Source organism: Sinohyriopsis cumingii, chromosome 4 (genome assembly GCF_028554795.1).
Source record: "Sinohyriopsis cumingii isolate HCF-2022 chromosome 4, ASM2855479v2, whole genome shotgun sequence".
Taxonomy (NCBI): domain Eukaryota; kingdom Metazoa; phylum Mollusca; class Bivalvia; order Unionida; family Unionidae; genus Sinohyriopsis; species Sinohyriopsis cumingii.
This window is the reverse complement of record NC_142964.1, coordinates 65,262,807-65,289,093: the sequence shown is the minus strand read 5'-3', so window position 1 is coordinate 65,289,093 and position 26,287 is coordinate 65,262,807. Positions and strand designations below refer to the sequence as shown.

The 26,287-nt window shown below is 35.1% G+C and overlaps 1 protein-coding gene across 1 annotated transcript in view; it reads left to right on the top strand.

Annotated features, from left to right (window-relative positions):
- The window catches only part of LOC149801352 (uncharacterized), an 86,559-nt gene that overhangs the window by 4,525 nt on the left and 55,747 nt on the right, over positions 1-26,287 (top strand). Inside the window, exons 3-11 of the mRNA XM_089956790.1 lie at positions 1,680-1,700; positions 3,344-3,364; positions 5,179-5,193; positions 7,820-7,840; positions 10,350-10,370; positions 15,483-15,503; positions 19,039-19,059; positions 21,499-21,519; positions 23,153-23,173. Of these exons, the coding sequence (XP_089812916.1) occupies positions 1,680-1,700; positions 3,344-3,364; positions 5,179-5,193; positions 7,820-7,840; positions 10,350-10,370; positions 15,483-15,503; positions 19,039-19,059; positions 21,499-21,519; positions 23,153-23,173 (183 nt within the window). The remainder of the gene's footprint in view (positions 1-1,679; positions 1,701-3,343; positions 3,365-5,178; positions 5,194-7,819; positions 7,841-10,349; positions 10,371-15,482; positions 15,504-19,038; positions 19,060-21,498; positions 21,520-23,152; positions 23,174-26,287) is intronic.

Below are 26,287 nucleotides of genomic sequence, written 5' to 3'. Positions count from 1 at the left end.
CATTACTTTATGTATGAATAATGCCACACCTTGTCTCAGATGTATCGGAATACATATTCAGTGTGAAAAGCATGAAGAAGTACCTCATAACACTAGTTTTATGAATTTGCAAAGTTTGATTCCAATGCCTTGAACGGTTTCATATATGGTGTGAAACTATTCTCGGACATGCAAATAGGACAGGAGATATAGCAACATATATTCACTCCCAACGTATTCAAAATGCTTGCAGGGGGCAACGCGCTGATCAATATTCAGCCCATCAAATGTTTCATTTCTCTTTAATAAGGGGCCTGCAATGAGCACATGTATGTAGGAAAACCAGTTCCTTTTGATACTTTTATCGTTTCCACTGTATAATTCATCTCCTTTATTTATCGCTTTTGAAATCGATTCTGCTTAGGAGTGGGTCCAAGGGTTAAGGTCATCCTCTACCCATAAATATATTCTCCTTGGCATATTACGATAGTAATAGATCAAACGTTGTTATGTATTCTAAAGTTTACTTTCATCTCAATCTAATATCTGCCTAGTACAACCCTGTCGTCAGGAGCGTCATCGTCATCCGCACAAATGAATACACATCCACATGTCCTTTCATCCGCACAGACTTAAATATCTCCTTATTTCCAGCCTCGCTACATCTCAAATATTCTCTCTTCCTCGGAATTTTCAAACAATATGATCTGGGTTTCATAGGTCCATTGCCTGACAAAGGGCTAGATGTGTTAAATTTCAATATACGTAGACAGTAAGTGACGATTCTGTCTGTTTCGCACAATTTATGAATACTAATAAACCTTAACAATTATGAGAACCACGAACATCACAAAAGCTTCTCAATTTCAGTTTTCGAGATATATATATATATATATATATATATATATATATATATATATATATATATATATATATATATATATATATTACTGCGCTCTATATTTCACATTTCACGCCTCCTTGATCAATAAAGAATCATTTCTATCCTGACGACATTCATGAAGCAGCGTGATTTTTTTACTGGTTTATTAACCAGGTGATGTGTTTCACTTGCACGTTTCATCCCATTTCGTGTGGGGCTCAAAATGGATGTTCAGCAGCATTTACAGTTTGTCTACGATGTTAATGCTGGTAGAAGTATTCTCTTTTTTTCCCCTATTTTGATATATCAACAGATTCAGTTTTCTAGCTTCAGTTTTCAATCATTATTGTGCAACTGCACATCACATGAGCCATTTGCTGCCTCATGGCCATAACAAGCATATATTCTTTACAGATTCCATATCCTCCGAGACCCTCACATTTGTCACATCTCCAAAATTAAACTATAATATTTTCTTTCACACTCAAATGTTAGACTTTACGTGCAAGTACTATGTTCTCTTTTTCTATCCATTATATATTGATTGGCCTACACGTTCTTTAAATGGCATGATAATGTTCAGTTTTAGAAACGATTGGCTTTACGCCTCGTCTTTCAGGTGTGAAACTAATTTGATGGAAAATCATGAGTGGTTTCAGCTATAGTCTAGGAGATAAATTATTTCCGAACATACAAACACACACAGATGGATAAACCGAGAACTATATGCACTACCTGCTTATTAAATTTCGATAGGGCCGGGCAACACGCATTGATAATATTCAAGGGATTTAATGTGTCATTTCTTTCTTTTCAGAACTGCAACTAAAGTTGGAAGGTAACAATCAAAGGATTTAGCACTCTTACCCATGAATATTTCATCTCCTTTTTATATGTATCAATATTCTAGCTTGTGGATGGACTGGGGTAGAATTGGACTTGTTGCAGAAATATTTTTCCTCTTTTATTTACATTTTGAATATAGCAAATTGTTTTATGTATTATTATATATTATATTATGTGAGCTATGTTTCACGTATTAGTAAATGTCTCTAAATTTAGGGATTCATTGTCATTTATTGTGTTTTATCTAGTTACATTATGAGTCTTCATCGGTGGAATCATCTCTACTTGAACGTTACCTTACCAAAAGCTTGGTTCAAGGTGACTAACAGTTTATACGTTCTGGACCTAGTTTAAAACTATAGAAACATTTCCATGTCATATACATCTCTGTATGATCAGTGGATTTTGGATTTAGTAATACTTGAGTTATGTCACACCCTGTCTCAAAGGTATCAGAATATATATTTATTTTAGAAAAGCATGAAGCAGTACCCCATGACACTAGTTTTATGTGTTTCAAAGCTCTCATTCGAATGCCATGAACTCTATGAGCTGTTGTATAATACTATTTCCGGCGATGCAAATAGGGAGAGAGATATAGCAAGACTTTCACTCCACACATGTTAAAATTGCATGCATGTGGGCAACGCGCTGATAAATATTCAGCCTATCAAACGTTTCATTTCTCCTTAATGAAATGCATGCGAAGAGCACATGAATGTAGGAAAAAGAGTGTATTTTCATGCTATAATCTATTCGACCAGAAGATTCATCAGTTTTCTTTTTTTGTTATCACTTTCGAAGTCGATAGTGTGTAGGAGTGGGTACAAGGGTTAAGGTCTTCCTCTACCACGAAATATATTCTTATCGGCATGTTGTGATTGTAACAGATGAAAGATGAAACGTTGTTATCTATTCTACAGTTTTCTTCCATTTAAATCTAATATCTGCCTAGTGCAACCCTGTGTCACCAACATCATCGTTTTCCGCACATATGAATACATATCCACATATCATTTCCTACGCGGTTCAGAATTCATGCTAAACAGCACTTAAAATTTGTCAACGATGTCAATGCAAGTACAAGATGTGTTCTCCTTTTTCTTTATCATTTTTATATATCAACATATTGAATGTTCTAGCTAGAGCTTCCTACAGCTTAGGACCTTTAATGTGTAAGCTCACACGAAATAAGCCATTTGCTGCTTCATGACCACAATCAGTCTACATTATCTTCAGATTCCATATCTCCAGGGAACCCAGAACTTGCCACATCTCCTAATTAAATTATCATATGTTCTTTCTCTCTCCAATTTTACACTATTGGTGCAAATGCTATATTTTCCGTTATATATTGTTAAACCTACACGTCCTTTCAAAGGTATGATAATAAATGTTCAGTTTTAGAAACGGATGTACCTCTATGCCACTTCTTTCAGCTTTGAACCAATTTTGATGGAAATGGATGAGTGGATTCAGCTATGGTATGCAACATAAGTTATTTCCAAACATACTTGCAGATACATGGGTAAACCGAGAACTATATGCACTGTCAGCGTCTGGGATACTGATAGGCTCTGGCTCCGTGTATTATCTCTATTTGGAAGATCTAAAGTTTGATGTTTTTATTTTCAGAAAATCTACGAGAAGAGGATGGTAAAAACACAAGATTCTAGCATGCTTTTGGTCATGAAACTTCATCTTTCATATCCTTTATTTTCTATCCCTTTTCTTGCTTGCGATGGAGGTTGGAAAAATTTACTTGTAAAAGAAAATGTGTTTCCTTGTTTAATATTTTTTGTAATATAACAATATGTTTTGTGCATTATAACGTTTCCAAACAGTTTTATTTCATTTCTATGAAGCAGGTGTTTACGGTAGGAACCCAGATGTCACTATCATCGTCACCATCAGCACAGATAAAAGCATATGCATATGTGACTCTCACTGCTTCTTAAACATTCTTTATTTCCGGGACTTATTTAAAGGTGTGTAGTAGTTTCATAGTACCTGATACCTGGAAAAGTGGCTTAGTTTGCTAAGTTTGAATGTCCATTCGCGTTGACCGCAACTTCAATATTTTCTGCACAGTGAATGGATAGTATTGTACACCAAGAATTATCAGTACCGCCAACATCACTAAAGTAGGTAACTTGCAGCTATAAAACGTCCTTTACTGTAATTGATACAAGTTTGTGTAGAACATTTGTCTGAATCTCTGTTGATGCTACAAGCATAAAACTAGACGATTGTCTCCATTGTTGTTATTACCTGACACTTTCAAGCAATGAACGTTAATGTGATTTACATGCTCCATTTCATTGCATTTGTTTAATTTTTGCATAGACAGCATGGCCTGTTTTCCTTGTCACCAGGTAGATACTTTATGCTTATATGCTTGACATTTCGTGAACTGACACAGGTTGAGGAGTACTGTGTCATTAATAACATGATGCATCTTCACAAGTGCTATATTATTATATGGAAAGATGTCTATGTTGGCTACATTGAAGATACTAGTTAATTTCTCGAAATGTTTTTATTTACTGTGCGCTGTCTCTAATTGCATTATGAATATTTATTATTCCATGCATCAGTTTTACTTCTGTACCTTATATCAAGCTTGGCAGTGTGATTACAATTTGTCCTTTCCTACAAATATAGTTTAATAGTCTTTGTTTCCTACAAACCATAGAATATATACCATGTCAAAGGCATCCGTACACGACCTGTGCATTTGAGGTATAGTAATTGTGCAATGTTCACATGACCATACATGTGTTTTGTCAACGATGTCAATACAAATGCAAGTTCTGTTCTCCTCTTCCTTTATGATTTTGATATATCAACAGATTCAGTGTTCTAGGTAGAGTTTCCTACAGTTTAGGACCTTTAGTGTGCACGCTCACATCAAATAAGCCATTTCCTGCTTCATTACCACAATCAGTATACATTATCTACAGATTCCATATCTCCCGGGAACCTAGCACATGTCACATCTCCTAATGAAATTATCATATTTTCTTTTGGTGGAAGTGCTATCTTCTCTTTTTCTCTCCGTTATATATTGATTGGCCTACACGTTCTTTCAAAGGTCACATCTCCTAATGAAATTATTATATTTTCTTTCACTCTCAAATGTTCAGCTATTGGTGCAAGTGTTACATTCTCCATAACTATCCGTTATATATTGATTGACCTATACGTTATTTCAAACGTATGATAATAAATGTTCAGTGTTGAAACGTATGCTCCTCTATGACACTTCTTTCAGCCTTGAACCAAATTTGATAGAAATGCATGAGTGGTTTCAGCTCTAGTCTAGAACATTACTTAATTCCAAACATACCTGAATATACATGGGTAAACTGATAACGATATACACTGCCTGCGTATGAAATACCGACAGGCTCGGATAACATGTATTATCTCTGTTTAGATGAATTAATGTATTATGTTTTTCTTTTCAGAACATGCACGAGAAGGTAAAATGAAAAGATTCTATCATGCTTTTGCCCATGAAACTCCATCTTTCATATCCTTTCTTTTGTGTTCCTTGTCTAGCTTGTGATGGAGGTGGGAAAATTTTTACTTGTTGCAGAAAATGTGTTTCCTCCGTTATTCGTGCTCGTATTATAACTATAAGTTTCGTGCATTATGACGTTTGAAAACGGTTTTATCTCATTTATATCAAGTAGGTGTTTATGGTAGGAACCCTGATGTCACTACAACCGTCCTCATCCGCACAAATTAAAGCGTATAGATATGAGACTCTCACTGCTTCTTAAACATTCGTTTTTCGTCCGTGATTTATGCAAAGGTGTATAGTGGTTTCGTACTACCTGTTACCTGGAAAAGCGGCTTAGTTTGCTAAGTTTGAATGTCCACTCGCATTGATTGCAACTTCAATCTTTTCTGCACATTGGATGGATAGTATTGTACCTCAAGAATTATCAGTACCGTCAACATCACTAAAGTTGGTAACTTTCAGCTATATAACAACCTTTACTGTAATTGATACAAATTTGTGTAGAAGCTTTTGTCTCAATCGCTGGTGATGCTATAAGCATAAAATTAGATGATTGACTCCATTTTCGTTAGTACCTGACACTTTCAAGCAATGAATGTTAATGTGATTTACATGCTCCATTTGTTTGCATTTGTTTAATTTTTGCAATGACAGCATGACTTGTTTTCCTTGTCACCAGGTATATACTTTATGCATATATTCTTGAAGCATGGTGCACTGACACAGGTTGCGGAGTACTGCACCATTAACAACATGATGCTTCTTCACCAGTACTAAGGCCTCATATGGAAAGATGTCTATGTTTTCTACATTTAAAATACTAGTTCATTGTTCGAAATATTGTTTGTTACTGTGTGCTGTCTTTAATGAATTATGAATATTTATTTTTCTATGCATCAATACTAGTTCCGAACCTTATATCAAGCTTGGCAATGTGACATATAATTTGTCCTTTACTAAAAATATAGTTTAAATATTTATGCTTCCTATAAACTGTAGGATATATTCCATGTCAAAGGCATCCGTTCATGACCTTTGCATTTGGATTTATTAATAATTCAAGGCTCACATGACTTATGCATGCAATTTTTAATCCGTTTAATATTCGTGCGGAATCTTTCACAAACCTCATTGTTTACATCTCTCTTAGTCTCACATTCATACAAAATATCCAGTGTGATATACATTTCACATTTTACTGGCCTCGGAACTGTTTTATTATTTAGCTCAAGACAGCCCCTATCATATAGGGTAACATGTTTACTAACAAGGTCGATAGAAGAACTTCTTTGAGGCGATACATTTCTTTGTTCCGAACATATGTTGAACCTGTAGTGACACTCATACCTTACTTAATTAGAACTGGATTTATAATGGTATAATAGTTTCACGTTTTTCTTGAGACATCATATTAATTGCAGTGCTTCGGTGATATGTTTCAATTACATATCCCTCCACGATACAGCCAATTTGGTTTGATCTGTGATGTGTCTTGAGGTTTCAGATTCTACAGCATATACCTGTTGTTCAAAATAACAGTGGTACAAAATGATTCCCCTTCTTCATCATATGATTCAAAGATCAGTTCCTATAATGTATAATGTTGATTACTCGACATTTTTTCTAATCTGCAACTTTCAGCTATGTATCACATTGCACTGTCATTTATAAAAGTTTGAATTTCAAGCCTTTTTCTCAGTATATGCTGCTGCTGCTAGAAATTTGAAATTAAATAATTTTAAATTCTTTCTAGAACCTTACACTTGCAACAAGTGAACGTTACTGCGACCTGTATTTCACATTTCATAGTCTCCTTGATTGGTAATGCCTTTATACAGGTGAAATCATTTCTATTGTGACAACCTTCATCAAGATCCGTAATATTTATCATGATACAGGAAACAGGTGATGTATTTTTCTAGCATGCTTCGTCCAATATATACCAAAATGTTCTCATTTCCTTCGGAGCCTCAAAATGGATGCTCAGCAGTATTTAGATTTTGTCAACGATGTAAAAACAAAGACAAGAGATGTTCTCTTTCCTTATGATTTTGATATATCAACAGATTCAATGTTCTTGCAAAATGTTCTACAGTTTAGGACCTTTGACGTGCAACTTCACATCAAATAAGTCATTTGCTGCTTCATGACAACAATCAGTGTTCATTATCTAAAGATTCTATATCTCCCGGGTCCCCAGCACATGTCACGTCTCCTAATGAAATTATCATATTTTCCTTCACTCTCAAATGTTCAACTATTGGTGCAAGTGTTACATTCTCCATAACTATGCGTTATATATTGATTGACCTACACGTTCTTTCAAAGGTATGATAATAAATGTTCAATGTTGGAAACGTATGCACCTGTATACGACTTCTTTCTATTTTGAACCAATGTTGATGGAAATGCATGAGTGGTGTCAGCTATGGTCTGGAACATAAGTTATTTCCAATCATACCTACAGATACATGGGTAAACTGAGAACTATATGCACTGCCTGTGTATGACATGCTCATAGGCTCGGGCAACGTGTATTATCTCTATTTAGCGGATCTAATGTGTGATGTTTTTCTTTTCAGAAATAGTACGAGAAAGAGAAGGTAAAAATACCAGATTCTATCATGCTTTTGCCGATGAAATTCAATCCTTCATCTCCTTTAATTTGTATCACTTTTCTAACTTCTGGTGGAGGTGAAGAAAAATTTACTTGTCGCAGAAAATGTGTTTCCTCCTTTATTCACATTCGTAATATAACAATGTTTCGTGCATTATAACGTTTCCAAAAGATTTTATCTCATTTCTGTCAAATAGGTGTTTATGGTAAGAACCCAGATGTCAATACCACCGTCAGCGTCTGTACAGATAAAAGCATATACATATGACACTCCGACTGCTTCTCAAACATTTCTTATTTCCAGTACTTACGCAATGGTATGTAGTGTTTAGTGGTTTATAGTACCTTCTACCTGGAAAAACAGCTTAGTTTGCGAAGTTTGTATATCCATTCGCATTAATTACACCTTCAATCGTTTCTGCACAGTGAATGGATAGTATCGTACCAACAACATCATTAAAGTAGGTAACTTTCAGCTATATAACAACCTTTACTGTTATTGAGATAAGTTTGTGTAGAGGACTTTGTCTCAGTCACTGTTATGCTACAAACATAAAGCTAGATGATTGTCTCCATTGTTGTTAGTACCTGACACTTTCAAGCAATGAATGTTAATGTAATGTACATGCTCCATTTCTTTGCATTTGTTTAATTTTTGCATTGAGAGCATGACTAGTTTTCCTTGTAACCAGGTATATACTACTTTATGCATATTTTCTTGAAGCGTGGTGCTCTGACACATGTTCAGGAGTACTGCACGATTAACAGCTTGATGCATCTTCACAAATACTAAAGCCTCATATGGAAAGATGTCTATGTTGGCTACATTTAAGATACTAGTTAAATTATCTATGTTTCCTATAAACCATAGAAACATACACCATGTCAGATGCACCCGTTTACGACCTGTGCAATTGGATTTATTAATAATTCAATGCTCACATGACCTATGCATGCATTTGTTGATCTGTTTAATATTCGTGCTGAATCTTCCACAAACCGCATTTTTTTACATCTTTCTTAGTCTCATATTGATACAAAATATCCAATGTTATATACACTACACATTTTACTGGCCTCGGAGCTATTTTCTTATTTAGCTCATGTCAATCCATATTGTAGAAGGTAACATGTTTACTAACGAGGTCCAATGACTCTTTCAAGACCAATACCAAGAAACAACTTGCTTACTTCTGTGTGTCCTATTAATTTTACTCAAGATGAACTCCTTTGGTACGATACATTTTTTCAATCAGGAGTGTCACTTATACATTACCTAATTCGAACTGGATTTATAATGGTATAATAGTTTCATTTTTTTCTTGAGACATCATATCAATTTGAGTTCCTCGGTGATATCTTTCAATTATATATCCCTCCCTTATCCATCAAATTTAATTTGATCTGCCATGTTTCTTGAGGTTAGAGGTTCTACAGGATATACGTGTTATGCAAAATAACAATTGTGGTACAAAATGATTACGCTTTCTTCATTGCATGATTCAGTGGTCAGTTCCTTTGATGTATAATGTAGATTTCTCAATATTTTTTCCAATCTACAACTTTCAGCTATATGTCACATCTCACTGTCATTTATAAAAGTTTGAATTTTAGGCTTTTGTCTCAGTATATGCTGCTGATAGAAATTTGAAAGTAAGTAATTTTTTCCGTCTTTCTAGAACCTTACACTGGCTAGAAGTGAAAGTTACTGTGAACTACATTTCACATCTCATTGTCTCCTGGACTGATAATGCATTTATACAGGTGCAGCCATTTCTATTGTGAGCATCATCATCAAGCACTTGAATATTTATAATCATGAAGTAAGCGTGTGATGCATTTCACTAGCATGCTTCGTCCCATATGTATCGAATTGTTTTCATTTCCTCCGGAGCTCAAAATGCATGCTCAACAACATTTACATTTTGTCAACGATGTCAGTACAAGTGAAAGAAGTGTTATCCTCTTTATCATTTTGATATATCAACAGATTCAATGTTATAGCTAGAGTTCCCTATAGTTTAGGACCTTTAGCGTAAAACTCACATCAATGAAGTCATTTGCTGCTTCATGACCACAGTCAGTATACATTATCTATAGATGGCATGTCTCCCAGGACCCTAGCACTTGTCACATCTCCTAATGCAATTATCATATTTTCCGAACTCTCAAATGTTGACGTATTTGTGCAAGTGCTATAGCCTCCGTTATATATTGATTGGCCTACAAGTTCTTTCAAAGGTATGATAATAAATGTTAAATCTTGGAAATGTATGTGCCTCTATGCCACTTGTTTCTGTTTTGAACTAATTTTGATGGAAATGCATGAGTTGTTTCAGCTCTGGTCTGTAACATAAGTTATTTCCCAACATATCTAAAGATACATGGGTAAACCGAGAACTATATGCACTGCCTGTGCATGAAATACCGATAGGTTCGGATAACATGTATTATCTGTATTTTGAAGATCTAATGTGTGATGGTTTTCATTTCAGAATCTCGACGACGCATGGAAGGTAAACATACAATATTCTATCATGCTTTTGCCCATGAAACTCCATCTTTCATATCCTTTATTTTGTATCCCTTTTCTTGCTTGTGATGGAGGTGGGGAAGATTTACTTGCAGCAGAAAATGTGTTTCCTCCATTATTGATTTTCGTAATAGAACAATGGGTTTGGTGTATTATAATGTTTCCAGACGGTTTTATGTCATTTCGATCAAGTAGGTGTTTATAGTAGGAACCCTGATGTCACTACCACCGTCAGCGTCCGCACAGATGAAACCATATGCATAAGTGACTCTCACTGCTTCTTAAACTTTCTTTATTTCCGGGACTTATTTAAAGGTGTGTAGTGGTTTCGTAGTACCTGATACATTAGTTGGCTAAGTTTGAATGTTCATTCGCATTGATTCACCTTCAGTCTGCAAAACCAATAAATAGAAACAAATTGCTGACGTCCGTGTGGCCTTTGAATCTTACTCTAGTCTCTCTTGAGACGATACATTTTTTTCAATCAGGAGTGACACTCATACCTAACCTAATTCGAGCTGGATTTAAAATGGTTTGACAATTTTGACTTTTTTCTTGAAACATCATATTAATTTGAGTTCTTCGGTGATATCTTTCACTTAACTATCCTGGCTTTGTACAACGAATTTAGTTTTATCTGTTATATGTCTTGAGATTAGAATTTCTACAGGATATTCGTTTTGTAAAAATTGACAACAGTAGTGCAAAATGATTCCCCTTCTTCATTATAAGATTCGAAGGTCAGTTCTATTAATGTATAATGTACATTGGCCGAGATTTTCTGCAGTTTACAACATGCTACTACAGCTCCAATAAGACATCTACCGCTTATAAAATAAACAAATATCAAGAAGATTTGAGATTCTCCAAGTACTTTGGTTATATAAAAACTCCAGCTGATAGTACTGTATTTCCATTCACTCTCAGAATTTAAACTGTACTTGTCAGTGCTCTGCGAACCATTACTTTACGTTATGTACAAAGAATGCCACACCTTGTCTCACATTTCATAGCTTCCTTGATCGGTAAAGGATCATTTCTATTCTGACCACCTTCATGAGCTCAAAATGATGTTCAGCACCATTTACATTTTGTCTAAGATGTTAATGCTGGTAGAAGTATTCTCGTTCTAGTGGCCTAGTGGTTAGAGCGTCCGCCTCGGATGCAGCAGGTCGTGGGTTCGATCCCCGACCGAGTCATACAAAAGACTTACATAATTGGTACTTACAATTGCCTCGCTTGGCGCTCAGCATTAAGATGTTAGTGTCGGCCTGGTGTCAGGAGAATGTGACTTAGTGAGCCATCATGCTGCTTGTCTGCGGCATGATGCCCCAGTGCTAGACATCACTATAAACTGCCACATTGCACAGTTCGTAGCAATATGACTGAAAAATTGTTAAAGCTACATTTAAAATCCAAATCACATCGCACTCTTTCTTCCCTATTTTGATATATGAACAGATTCAATGTTCTAGCTTCAGTTTTCAATCATTATTGGTCCAACAGCACATCACATGAGACATTTCCTGCTTCATGGCCTCAACAAATATTTATTCTCTACAGATTCCATATCGTCCTAGACCATCACATTTGTCACATCTCCAAATTAAAGTACAGTATTTTCTTTCACACTCAAATGCTAGACTGTACGTGCAAGTGCTATGTTCTCTATTTCTATCCGTTATGTACTAATTGGCCTTCAAGTTCTTTCAATGGCATGATAATGTTCAATTTTAGAAACGTTTTCCTTTACACCACGTCTTTCAGCTTTGAACCCAACTTGATGGAAAAGCATAAGTGATTTCAGCTATAATCTGGGAGATAAATTATTTCCGAACATACAAACACACACAGATAGATAAACCGAGAACTATATGCACTAACTGAGTATTAAGTACCGATAGGGCCGGGCAGCACTCATCATTAATATTAAGTGGATGTAATGTGTCATTTCTTTCTTTTCGGAACTGCATCAGTTGGAAGGTAACAATCAACGATTTTAGCACGCTCCTACCCATGAATATTTCATCTTTTGTTTATTTATCAATATGCTAGCTCGTGGACGGACTGGGGTAAAGTTTGACATGGTGCAGAAATGTTTTTTTTTCTGCTTTATTCACATTTGGAAGAAAACAATTTTTTATATATATTATTATATATTATCTTACGTGAGCAATATTTCACGTAATAGGGAATGTCTCTAAATTTAGTGATTCATGGTCACTTATTGTGTTGTATGTTATTGCATTATCAGTCTACATCAGTGGAATCATCTCTACTTGAACTTTACCTTGCCAGAAGCTTGGTTCACTGAGACAATTTATACTTTATGGCCATACTTCAAAAGTATAGAAACATTTCCATGTCATATACACCTCTGTATCACCAGTGGATATGGATATAGTAATACTTGAGTTATACCACACCCTGTCTCAAAGGTATCAGAATATATATTCAGTGTAGAAAAGCATGAAGAAGTACCCCATACCACCAGTTTATGTGTTTGAAAGCTCTGATTCCAATGCCTTTAACTGTATGAGTTATTTAATACTGTTTCCAGACAGACACATAAGGGGAGAGATATAGCAAGACATTCACTCCACACGTATTAAAAGTGCATGCATGTGGGCAACGCGCTGATCAATATTCAGCCCATCAAACGTTTCATTTCTCTTTTATGAAACGCTTTCGACGAGCGCATGAATGTAGGAAAAAGAGTGTCTTTTCATGCTTTAGTCTATTCCACTATACGATTCATCTGTTTTCTTCTTTTTCATTGATCACTTTTATAGTCGATAGTGTGTTGGAGTGGGTACAACTTATGAATACGACCAACTTTGCTAAGGCCTGTCACTTTCAGTTATGTATCACGTTTCACTTTCATGGATAAAAGTTGGTCTTTAAAACCTTTTGTCTGAATTGGTGCAGTTGCTAGAAATATCAAATTAGATCATTCCATCCATCCTTCCTAGCCTGAAGATTTCACATTGGTTTACCTTTCACATTGATCTGATGACTTGTTTTTCTTGTCACTCTGTATTACTGTTATGCAATCTCGGTGCACTAATACGTTGTTATCAGTACTGTGTCATTATCAACATAATGCAGCTTCATAAGTACTACTGTCTGATAGCAGAAACCTGTATGTGTCAGCCATATTTCATGTAATACTTAGTATGTCCAAAGTTAGTGATTCATTGTCACTTATTTTGATCTGTATTTAATTGCATTATGAGTCTTCATCATTTGAGTCATCTCTATCAGAACGATACCTTACCAAAAGCTTGGGTCAAGGTGACTTACAATTTATACTTTATGGACATAGTTCAAAACTGTTCCATGTTACATACACATTTTTATGACCAGTGCATTTGGAGTTAGTAATAACTGAGTTATGCCACACTTTGTTTCAAAAGTATCAGAATACATACTCAGTGTAGAAAAGCATGAAGTACTCATCACCACTGGTTTTATGTTTGCAAGCATTGATTCCAGTACCTTGATCTGTTTGAGCTATTGTCTGGTACTATTCAAGGACATGCAAATGCGGCAAGAGATATAACAAGATATTTGAAACTGATACAGATGGCCAACACATTGTTCAGTATTCAGCCCATCTAAGATTTCTTTTCTCTTGAATAGAGCGCCTACTATGAGCTCATGAATGAAAGTTAAAGAGTTCGTTTTCATGCTTTTACCGATTGCAATCTATATTTCATATTTTCTATTTCCTATTCATTTATCACTTTGGTACACGGTATTGTGTAGGAGTACTTCAAGGATTTAGTGTTTCTTTAAACTACAAATTAATTCCCTTCGGTATATTACGTTTATAATAGATCACATTTTTGTATATATTTGAATCTTGCCCAGAATTTGAATTTAATTTCTACCTACTGCATCCATGTCGTCACCAGCACCATCATCGTACGCACAGATCTAAGTATCGCTCTCTGTCTTGCCTTGCTGCATCTCAAACATTTTTTCTTCCTAGGACATATCAAACAGCTTACTAGGACCTATCAAACTGTGATCTAGGTTTCGTAGGTCCTTGTATCTGACAATGCAGCTAGATTTGATAAATTTGAATATACACAGGCAGTAAGTGCCCATTCTTTCTCACACAAATTATGATTACTATTAAATCAGAACAGTTAAGAGTAGCAGCAACATCACTAAAGCCTCTCACTTTCAATTATATATATCACGTTTCACTGTCTTTTATAAAAGTTTGAATTTCAAACATTTGTCTCAGTATATGTTGTTGATGGAAATTTTAAATTAAATGATTCTTCTCATCCTTTCCAGAACCTTACACTTGCAAGCAGTGAATGTTACTGTGACCTACCATTCTTATTTCATAGATTCCTTCATTGGTAGTGCATTTATACAGATGGAATCATTTCTGTTTTGACCATCTTCAGCAAGTATCGTGATATTTATAATGATAAAATAAACAGCGGATGCATTTCTCTAGCATGCTTGGTCCCATATTTACCGGATTTTTCGCATTTAGTTCAGGGCTCAAAATTCATGCTTAACAATATTTACGTTTTGTTTTCCTGTTATGATTTTGTTATATCAACAGATTCAATGTTCTAGCTAGAATTTTCTATAGTTTAGGACCTTTAACGTGGAAGGTCACATCAAATATGCCATTTGCTGCTTCATGACCACTGTCAGTTTACATTATCTATATATGCCATGTCTCCCGGGACCCCACCACTTGTCACATCTCTTAATGAAATTATCATATTTTCTTTCACTCTCAAATATTACACTGTTGGTGCAGGTGCTATATTCCCAGGTATTCACTGATTGGTCTACACGTACTTTCAAAGGTATGATAATAAATATTCAGTTTTAGAAATGTATGTATCTCTATGCCACTTCTTTCTGCTTTGAAACAATTTTGATGGAAATGCATGAGTGGATTCACCTATGGTCTGGAACATAAGTTATTTCCCAATATACCCAAAGATACATGGTTAAACCGACAACTATATGTACTGCCTGCGTCTGAGATAATGATAGGCTCTTGAAACATGTATTAGCTGTATTTTGAAGATCTAAAGTGTGACGTTTTTCTTTTCAGAAAGTCTACGAGAAGAGAAAGGTAAAATGCAAGATTCATGCATGCTTTTGCCCACGAAACTCTCTTTCGTATCCTTTATTTTGTATCCCTTATTTTAGCTTGTGATGGATGTGGAAAAAATATTCTTCTAGCAGAAAATGTGTTTCCTCCTTTATTCATTTTCGTAATATAACAAACTGTTTTGTGCATTATAACTTTTCCAAATGGTTTTATCTCATTTCTATCAAGTATATCTTTTTGGTAGGAGCCCTGATGTCACTATCACTGTCAGCGTTCACACATATAAAAGCATATACATATGTGACTCTCACTGCTTCTTAAGCATTCTTATGCAAAGTTGTGTGAGGTTTCGTAGTACCTGATACCTGGAAAACCGGCTTAGTTTGCTAAGTTTGAATGTCCATTCGTATTGAATTCACCTTCGATCTTTTCTGCACTGTGACTGGATAGTATTGTACATCAAGAATTATCAGTACCACCAACATCACTAACTTAGGTAACTTTCAGCTATATGACATCCTTTACTGTAATTGATACAAGTTTGTGTAGACGCTTTTGTCTCTATCTCTGTTGATGCTACAAGAATAAAACTAGATGATTGTCTCCATTGTTTTTAGTACCTGACACTTTCAAGCAATGGATGTGAATGTAATTTACATGCTCCATTTGTTTGCATTTGTTTAAGTTTTGCAATGACAGCATGACTTGTTTTCCTTGTCACCAGGTAGATACTTTATGCATATATTATTGAAACTTAGTGCACTGACAGAGGTTAAGGAGTACTGCGCCATTAGCATCATGATGCATCTTCACAAGTACTAAAGGTTTATATTGAGAGATTTATATGTTGGCTACATTTAAAATACTAGTTAATTTCTCGAAATGTTGTTATCTACTGTGTGCTGTCTTTAATTGCATTACGAATATTAATTATTTCATGCGTCAATACTAGTTCTGAACCTTATATCAAGCTTGGCAATGTGACTTACGATTTGTCCTTTACTAACAATACAGGTTAATTATCTGTTTCCTAGAAACCATAAAATATATTCCATGTCAAAGGCATCCGTTTATGACCTTTGGGAATTTTAGTTATTAATAATTCAATGTTCACATGACCGATGAATGCGTTTTGTTGATCCGTTTAATATTCGTGCTGAATCATCCACAAACCTCATTGTTTACATTTCTCTTAGTCTCACATTCATACAAAATATCCAATGTGATATATATTACACATTTCACTGGCCTCGGAATCAGTTTCTTATTTAGCTCATGACCATTCCTATCGTAGAAGGTAACATGTTTACTAACAAGCTCGAAGGTCTATTTCAAGACCAGTAACAAGAGACAACTTGCTTACCTCTGTGTGGCCTTTTAATCTTACTCTAGTCTCCTTTGAGACGATACATTTTTTTTCAATCAGGAGTAACACTCATACCTTACCTAATTCGAACTGGATTTAAAATCGTATGAAAGCGTTGACGTTTTTCTTTAGACGTTATATTAATTTCAGTTCCTCGGTGATATCTTTCACTTAACTATCCTGCCCTTATACAGCGAATTTAGTTTTATCTGGCATGTATCTTAATATTAGAATTTCTATAGGATATTTGTTTTGTGAAAAATGACAACAGTAGTGCAAAATGATTCCCCTTCTTCATTATTTGATTGAAAGCTCAGTTCGTTTAATGTATAATTTATATTGCCTGACATTTTTTCAAGTTCGCAACGTGCTACTTCAGCTCCAATAAGTCATCTACCGCTTCTAAAATAAACAAATATCAAGAAGAGTTCCGATTCTCCAGGTATTTTGCTTATATAAAAACTCCAGCTGAAAGTATTGTGTTTCCATTCACTCTCAGATTTTGATACTGTACTTGCTAGTGCTCTGTGAACCATTACTTTAAGTTATGTACGAGTAAAGCCACCCATTGTCTCAAAGGTATCAGAACACATATTCAGTGTGGAAAAGCATGAAGAGGTACCCCATACCACTAGTTTTATCTGTTTGCAAAGTTTGATTCCAATGCCTTGAACGGTTTCAGATCTGGTGAAAGTATTCCTGGACATGTAAATGGGGCAAGAGATATATCAACACATATTCACTCCCAACGTCTTACAAATGCTTGCATGTGCGCAACGCGCTGATCAATATTCAGCCCATCAAATGTTTCATTTCTCTTTAAAGCGGGCCTACAATGAGCAAATGTATGTAGGAAAACGAGTTTCTTTTGGTACTTTTATCTTTTCCACAGTATGATTCATCTCCTTTCTTTATTTATTTCTTTTGAAATCGATGCTCTGTAGGAGTGGGTCCAAGGGTTAAGGTCATCCTCTACCCAGAAATATATTCTCCTTGGCATATTACGGTTGGAATAGATCAAACGTTCGCATGCATTTTTAAGTTTTCATTCATTTCAATCTAATATCTGCCTAGTACAACCCTGTCGTCACCAGCATCATCGTCATCCGCACAAATGAATACATATCCAGATGTCCTTTCCTCCGCACAGACTTAAATATCTCCATATTTCCAGTCTCTCTGCCTCTCAGATATTCTCTCTTCTTAGGACTTTTCAAACAGTGTGAAGTGGGTTTCATAGGTCCTTTTACCTGACCATGGGCTAGATGTGTTAAATTTGAATATATTAGTATGTGACGATTCTGTCTGTTTTGCACAATTTATGAATACTAATAATTCTGAACAGTTATGATAACCACGAACATCACAAAAGCTTCTCGATTTCAGCTTTCGATATATATATATATATATATATATATATATATATATATATATATATATATATATATATATATATATATATATATATATATAATACCCTCCTTGATTTGTAAAGGATCATTTCCATTCTGAGCATATTCATGAAGCAGCGTGATTTTACATTGATAAAGTAACCAGGTGATGTATTTCACTTGCACGTGTCATCCCATTTCCTGTGGGGCTCAAAATGGATGTTCAACAGCATTTACATTTTGTCTACGATGTTAATGCTGGTAGAAGTATTCTCTTTTTTCCCTATTTTGATATATCAACAGATTCAATTTTCTAGCTTCAGTTTTCAATCACTATTGTGCAACCGTACTTCACATGAGCCATTTTCTGCTTTATGGCAATAACAAGAATATATTCTCTGTAGATTCCATATTATCCGGGATCCTCACATTTGTCACATCTCCAAATTAACGTATAATATTTTCGTGCACACTAAAATGTTAGACTGTACGTGCAAGTACTATGTTCTCGATTTCTATCCGTTATATATTGATTGGCCTACGCGTTCTTTGAATGGCATGGTAATGTTCAATTTTGAGAAACGTTTGCCTTTACGCCCCGTCTTTCAGCTTTGTACCCAATTAGATGGAAAAGCGGTTTCAGCTATAGTCTGGGAGATAAATTATTTCCGAGCATACAAACGCACAGATGGATAAACCGAGAACTATATGCTCTACCTGCGTATTAAATATATATAGGGCCGGGCTACACGCATTATTAATATTCAGTGCATCTAATGTGTCATTTCTTTCTTTTCAGAACTGCAACTAACGTTGGAAGGTAATATTAAAAGGTTTTAGCACGCTCTTACCCATGTATATTTAATCTCCTTTTTATATGTATCAATATTCTAGCTTGTGGATGGACTGGGGTGAAACTTGAATTAGTGAAGAAATGTCTTTCCTCGTTTATTCACATTTGGAATATAATAAATTGTTTTATATAATATCATATATTGTATTATGTGAACTATATTTCATGTACTAGTAAATGTCTCTACATTTAGTGATTCATTGTCACTTATTGTGTTGTATCTAATTGCATTATTAGTCTTCATCGGTGGAATCATCTCTAATTGAACTTTACCTTACCAAATGCTTGGTTCAATTTATACTTTATGGATATAGTTCAAAACTATTGAAACATTTCTATGTCATATACACCTCTGTATGACCAGTGGATTTGGATATAGTAATACTTGAGTTATGCCACACTTGTCTCAAAGGTATCAGAATATATATTAAGTGTAGAAATCCATGAAGAAGTACGCCTCACCGCTGGTTTTATGTGTTTGCAAGGTTTGCGTCCAACGTCTTGTACTGTTTGAGCTAATTTTAGATACTGTTTATGGACATACAAATAGGGCAAGAGATATATGGCACGATATTCACTCCCCATGCATGAAAACCCGATGTGGATAGCAACATACTGATCAATATTCAGCCCATCTAAAATTTCATTTCTCATGAATAGAGCGCCTCCGACGAGTGCATGAATGTAAGAAAAAGAGTTCGTTTTTATGCTTTTACCCATTCCAGTATTTGATTCATATTCTCTATTTCTTATTCATTTATCTCTTTGGTACACGGTATTGTGTAGGAGTAGGTACATGGGTTTAGGATTTTCTTCTACTACAAATATATTCGCTTCGGAATAATACGATCTAATACATCAATATATTGTATGTTTCAAAGATTACCCACAATTTGAATCCAATTTCCGCCTTTTGTACAGCCATGTCGTCACTAACGTCTTCCTTGTATGTACAAGATATATATATGCTGCATCTTAAACACATTTTTCTTTCTACTACCCATCGAACAGTTTGAAGTATATTAAATTGGTCCTAGTATCTGACAATGGGATTAGATTTGTTGAATTTGAGTGCACAAAGACAGTAAGTGCCAATTCTATCTTTTTTACACAAATTATAAATACTATTAAACCTGATCAGTTATGAGCACCACCATCACTAAATCCTCTCACTTTCAGTTATATATCACGTTTCAATGTCATTTATTAAAGTTAGAATTTCAAGCCTTGCTGTCGGTCTATGCCGCTGATAGAAATTTGAAATGATTCTATCCAGTCTTTATAGAAATTTACACTTGCGACATGTGATGGTTACAGTTGAGAAGATTTAGCTACGTTTCATTCAGTTTAGAACTTTTAACGTGCAACCACTCATCAAATAAGCCATTTGCTGCTTCATGACCACAATCAGATCAGTATACATTATCTACAGATGCCATATCTCTTTGGACCCCCGCCCTTGTTCTAATGTACTATTCATCTGCTCTTTTTCCTATTCGTTGGTCACTTAGGAACTGGGTATTGTGTACGATTAGTTAAATGGTTTAGGTTTTCTTCTACCACAAAGATAATCTCTTCAGGAATTACGATTTTAACAGATCAGCATATTGTATGTATTCGAAGGTTCCTCAGAATTTGAATCGAATTTCTGACTAGGACAACTCTGTTGTCACCAGCGTCATCATCGTCCGCATAGACTTAAATATCTCCATATATATCTGTAAAGAATTGTTTCTATTCTGACCACATTCATGAAGCAGCGTGATTTTATAGTGATAAAGTAACTAGGTAATGTATTTCACTTGCACGTTTCATCCCATTTCCTGTGGGACTCAAAATGGATGTTCAACAGCATTTACATTTTTTGTACGATGTTAATATTGGGAGAAATATTCTCTTTTTTCCGTATTTTGATATATCAACAGATTCAATTTTCTAGCTTCAGTTTTCAATCTTTATTGTGCAACCGCACATCTGATGAGCCATTTTCTGCTTCATTGCCATAACAAACATATATTCTCTACAGATCCCATATCCTCTGATTCCCTCACATTTGTCACATCTCCAAATTAAAGTATAAGATTTTGTCTCACACTCAAATGTTAGACTGTACGTGCAAGTGCTATATTCTCAATTTCCAACCTGTTATATATTGATTGGCCTACATGTTCTTTGAATGGCATGATAATGTTCAATTTTTACGCCACCTCTTTCACCTTTGAATCTGATTTGATGGAAAAGAGCTTTAGCTATTGTCCGGGAGATAAATTATTTCAGAACATACAAACACTTACAGATGGATAACATAGAACTATATGCACTACCTGTGTATTAAATACTGATAGGGCCGGGCAGCACGCATTATTAATATTCAGTGGATCTAATATGTCATTTCTTTCTTTTCAGAACTGCAACTAAATTTGAAAGGTAACAATAAAAGGTTTTAGCATCCTCTTTCCCATGAATATTTAATCTTCTTTTGTATATGTGTCAATGTTCTAGCTTGTGGATGGTCTGGGGTAAAATTTGACTTGGTGCAGAAATGTTTTTTTTGCTCCCTTGATTCTCATTTGAAATATAACAGACTGTTTTATATATTATTGTATATTATATTATATGAGCTATATTTCACATACTAGAGAACGTCTCTAAATTTAGTGACTCATTGTCACTTATTGTGTTGTATGTAATTGCATTATGAGTCTTCATCAGTGGAATCATCTCAATTTGAACTTTACCTTGCCAAAAGCTTCGTTCAGTGTGACTTAAAATTTATACTTTATGGACCTAGTTTAAAAGTATAGAAACATTTCCATGACATATACGTCTCTGTATGACCAGTGGATTTGGATTCAGTAATACTTGATTAATGCTACACCCTGTCTCAAAGATATCAGCATATATATTTATTGTAGAAAAGCATGAATAAGTACCCGATACCACTAGTTTTACGTGTTTGAAAGATCTAATTCCAATGCCTTGAACTGTATGAGCTATTGTCTAATAATATTTCCGGACAAGCGAATAGGGAGAGAGATATAGCAAGACATTCACTCCACACGTATTAAAAATGCACGCATGTGGGCAACGCGCTGATCAATATTCAACCTCTCAAACGTTTCATTGCTCCTTAATGAAATGCATGCGACGAGCACATGAATGTAGGAAAAAGAGTGTCTTTTCATGCTTTTGTCTATGCCACTGTATGATTCATCTGTTTTCTTCCCTTTTTATTTATCACTTTTGAAGTCGATAGTGTGTAGGAGTGGTTACAAGGGTTAAGGTCTTCCTCTACCAAGAAATATATTCTTACTGGCATATTACGACTGTAATAGATGAATAGTTAGTATGCATTCTAAAGTTTTCTTCCATTTGAATCTAATATCTGCCTAGTGCAACCCTGTCGTCACCAACATCATCGTTTTCCGCACAAATGAACACATATCCACATGTCGTTTCCTCCGGGGTTCATAATACATGCTGAACATCACTTACAATTGTCAACTATGTCAATACAAGTGCAAGATAAGTTCTCCTCTTTCTTTATCTTTTTGGTATATCAACAGATTGAATGTTCTGGCTAGAGTTTCTTACAGTTTAGGACCTTTAACGTGCAAGCTCACATCAAATAAGCCACTGGCTGCTTCATGACCACAATCAGTCTACATTATCTACATATTCCATATCACCAGGGATCCCAGCACTTGCCACATCTCCTAATGAAATTATCTTATGTTCTTTCACTCTCAAATGTTACACTACTGGTGCAAGTGCTATATTCTCCGTTATATATGGACTGGCCTACACGTGCTTTCAAAGGTAAGATAATAAATGTTAGACACGGAAGTACTCCTATGCCACTTCTGTCAGCTTAGAATCAATTTTGATGGAAATGCATGAGTGGTTTGAGCTATGCTTTGGAAGACATGTTATTTCCAAACATAGATAAAGATACATGGGTAAACTGAGAACTATATGCACTGCTGTGTACGAGATACTGATCTGGCAACATGGATTATCTCTAGTTAGACGTTCTAATGTGTGAAATTGTTCTTTTCAGAAACACCTCGAGAAACGGAAGGTAAAAATACAACATTCTACCATGCTTTCCTCCCGAAACTCCATCCTTCATATCCTTTAGTTTGTGTTCCTTTTCTAGCTTGTGATGGAGGTGGAAAAATTTACTTATAGTCAGAGTCCGCACAGATAAAAGCATATATATATATATATATATATATATATATATATATATATATATATATATATATATATATATATATATATATATATATATATATATATATACGTGTGTGTGTGTGTGATTCTCACTGCTTTTTGAAAATTCTCTATTTCCGGGATTTATTCAATGGTGTGTAGTGGTTTCATAGTATCTGCTACCTGGAAAACAGGCTTAGTATGTTAAGTTTGTATATCGATTCGTATTGATTGCACCTTCAATCTTTTTTGCACAGTGAATGGATAGTATTGTACACCAATAATTATCATTACCGCCAACATAACTAACGTAGGTAACTTTCAGCTATATAACATCCTTTACTGTAATTGATACACGTTTGTGTGGAAGCTTTTGTCGCAATCTTAGGTGATGCACAAGCATAACACTAGATGTTTGTCTCCATTGTTGTTAGTACCTCATACTATCAAGCAATGAATGTTAACGTGATTTACATGCTTCATTTCATTGCATATATTCTTAAAACTTAGTGCACTGACACAGGCTGAAGAGTCCTGTGCCATTAACAGCATGATGCATCTTCACAAGTACTAAAGTCTGATATGGAAAGATATATATGTTGGCTACATTTAAGAAACTATCTAATTTCTCGAAATTTTGTTTTCTATTGTGTGCTTTTTTAGTGCACTATGAATATTTATTAGTTTATGCATCAATACCAGTTCTTTGCCTTAGAATATATTCCATGTCAGAGATATCCGTTTACGACCTGTGCAGTTGGAGTTATTAATTATTCAATGCTCACTTGACCTATGAATGCGTTTTGTTGATTTGTTTAATATTCGTGCTGAATCATCCATAAACCTCATTGTTTACATTTCTCTTAGTCTCACATGCGTACAAAATATCCAATGTGATATATATTTTACCTTTCACTGGCCTTGGAACCATTTTCTTATGTAGGTCATGACCAGTCCATTAGGAGACGGTAACATGTTTACTAACAAGCTCGCAGGTCTCTTTCGAGACCAATAACAAGAAACAAAATAATGGCGTTAAACTCCACAACAACAACAACAACAACAACAAGAAACAAATTGCTTACCTGTATATGGCCTTTCAAACTTACTCTAATCTCCTTTGAGAGGATACATGTTTTTCAGTCAGCAGTGACACTCATTCCTTATCTAATTCGAACTGGATTTATAACAGGTTTAATAGTTTCACTTTTTATTCAGACATATTAACTTCAGTTTCTCGGTGATATCTCTCACTTAACTATCCTGCCTTTATACAGCCAATTTAGTTTTATCCGCTATGAGTCTTAAGATTAGAATTTCTATAGGATATTTGTTTTGTGAAAAAAGACAACAGTAGTTCAAAATGATTCTCCTTCTTCATTATATGATTTAAAGGTAAGTTATTTTAATGTATAATGTACATTGCCCGACACTTTCTCCAGTTTGCATCGTGCTACCACATCTTCAGCAAGACATCTACTTCTATAATAAACCAACATCAACAGGAGTTTTGATTCTCCAGGTACTTTGCTTATATAAAATCTCCAGCTGAAAGTACTGTAGTTCCATTCACTCTCAGATTTTATACTGTTCTTGCCAGTGCTGTGTCAACCATTACTTTAAGTTATGTAAGAATAATGCATCACCTTGTCTCAAAGGTATCAGAACACATATTCAGTGTAGAAAAGCATGAAGAGGTACCCCATACCACTAGTTTTATTTGTTTGCAAAGTTTGATTCCAATGTTTTCTAGAATTTTCATCCGTTTCAATATAATATCTGACTAGTACAATCGTGTCCTCACCAGCATCATCGTCATCCGCACAAATGAATACATATCCAGACGTCCAGCCTCGCTGCGTCTCAAACATTCTTTCTTCCTAGGACATATCAAACATGGCGACTGCGATTTCATAGCCTCTGGTGCGTAAAGATGGGGCTAGATTGGTTAAATTTGATTATACGTAGCCAGTAATGGCAGATTCTGTCTTTTCGCACAATTTATGACTACTTTTAAACCTGAGCAGTTATGAATACGACCATTATTACTAAGAAGTGTCACATTCAGTTACGTATTACGTTTCACTTTCGTTGATAAACGTTTGTCTATAAAGTCATGTGTCTCTGTATTATTACTGTTATGTATCTACTGTGCAGTTTCTGTGCACTAATACGTTGTTGTCAGAACTGTGTCGTTATGTACATAATGCAGCTTCATAAGTACTAAGGTCTGATAGAAGAAACCATTATATGTCAGCCATATTTCACATAGAAGTGAATATGTCCAAATTTAGTGATTTATTGCCACTTACTGTGTTCTGTATTTCATTGCATTATGAGTCTTCATCATTGGAATCATCTCTACTGGAAAATTACCTTATCAAAAGCTCTTGGTCAAGGTGACTTACAATTTATACTTTATGGACTTGGTTCAGGTACCAGTGTTTTCCCAAAACGATAGAAACTGTTCCATGTTATATACACCTCTTTATGACCAATGCATTTGGAGTTAGTAATAATTGAGTTATGCCACACCTTGTCTCAAAGGTACCATAATATATATTCAGTGTAGAAAAGCATGAGGAACTATCCATCACCACTAGTTGTATGTGTTTGCAAGCTTTGATTCCAGTACCTTGAACTTTTTGAGCTATTGTCTGATACTATTTACGGACAGGCAGATGCGACAAGAGATACAGCAAGATATTCACTCGCTAGGTATTAAAAACTCATGCGGATGGGTTACACACTGATCAGTATTCAGTCCATCTAACGTTTCTTTTCTCTTGAATAGTGCGCCTACTATGAGCGCATGAATGGAAGAAAAATCTTCGTTTTCATGCTGTTACTGATTGCAATGTATGATTCATATTCTCTGTTTCCTATTCAATTATCACTTTGGAACTCGGTATTGTGTAGGAATACTTTTGGATTTAGATTTTCTTCTACTACAAATATATTCTCTTCGGTATATTACGTT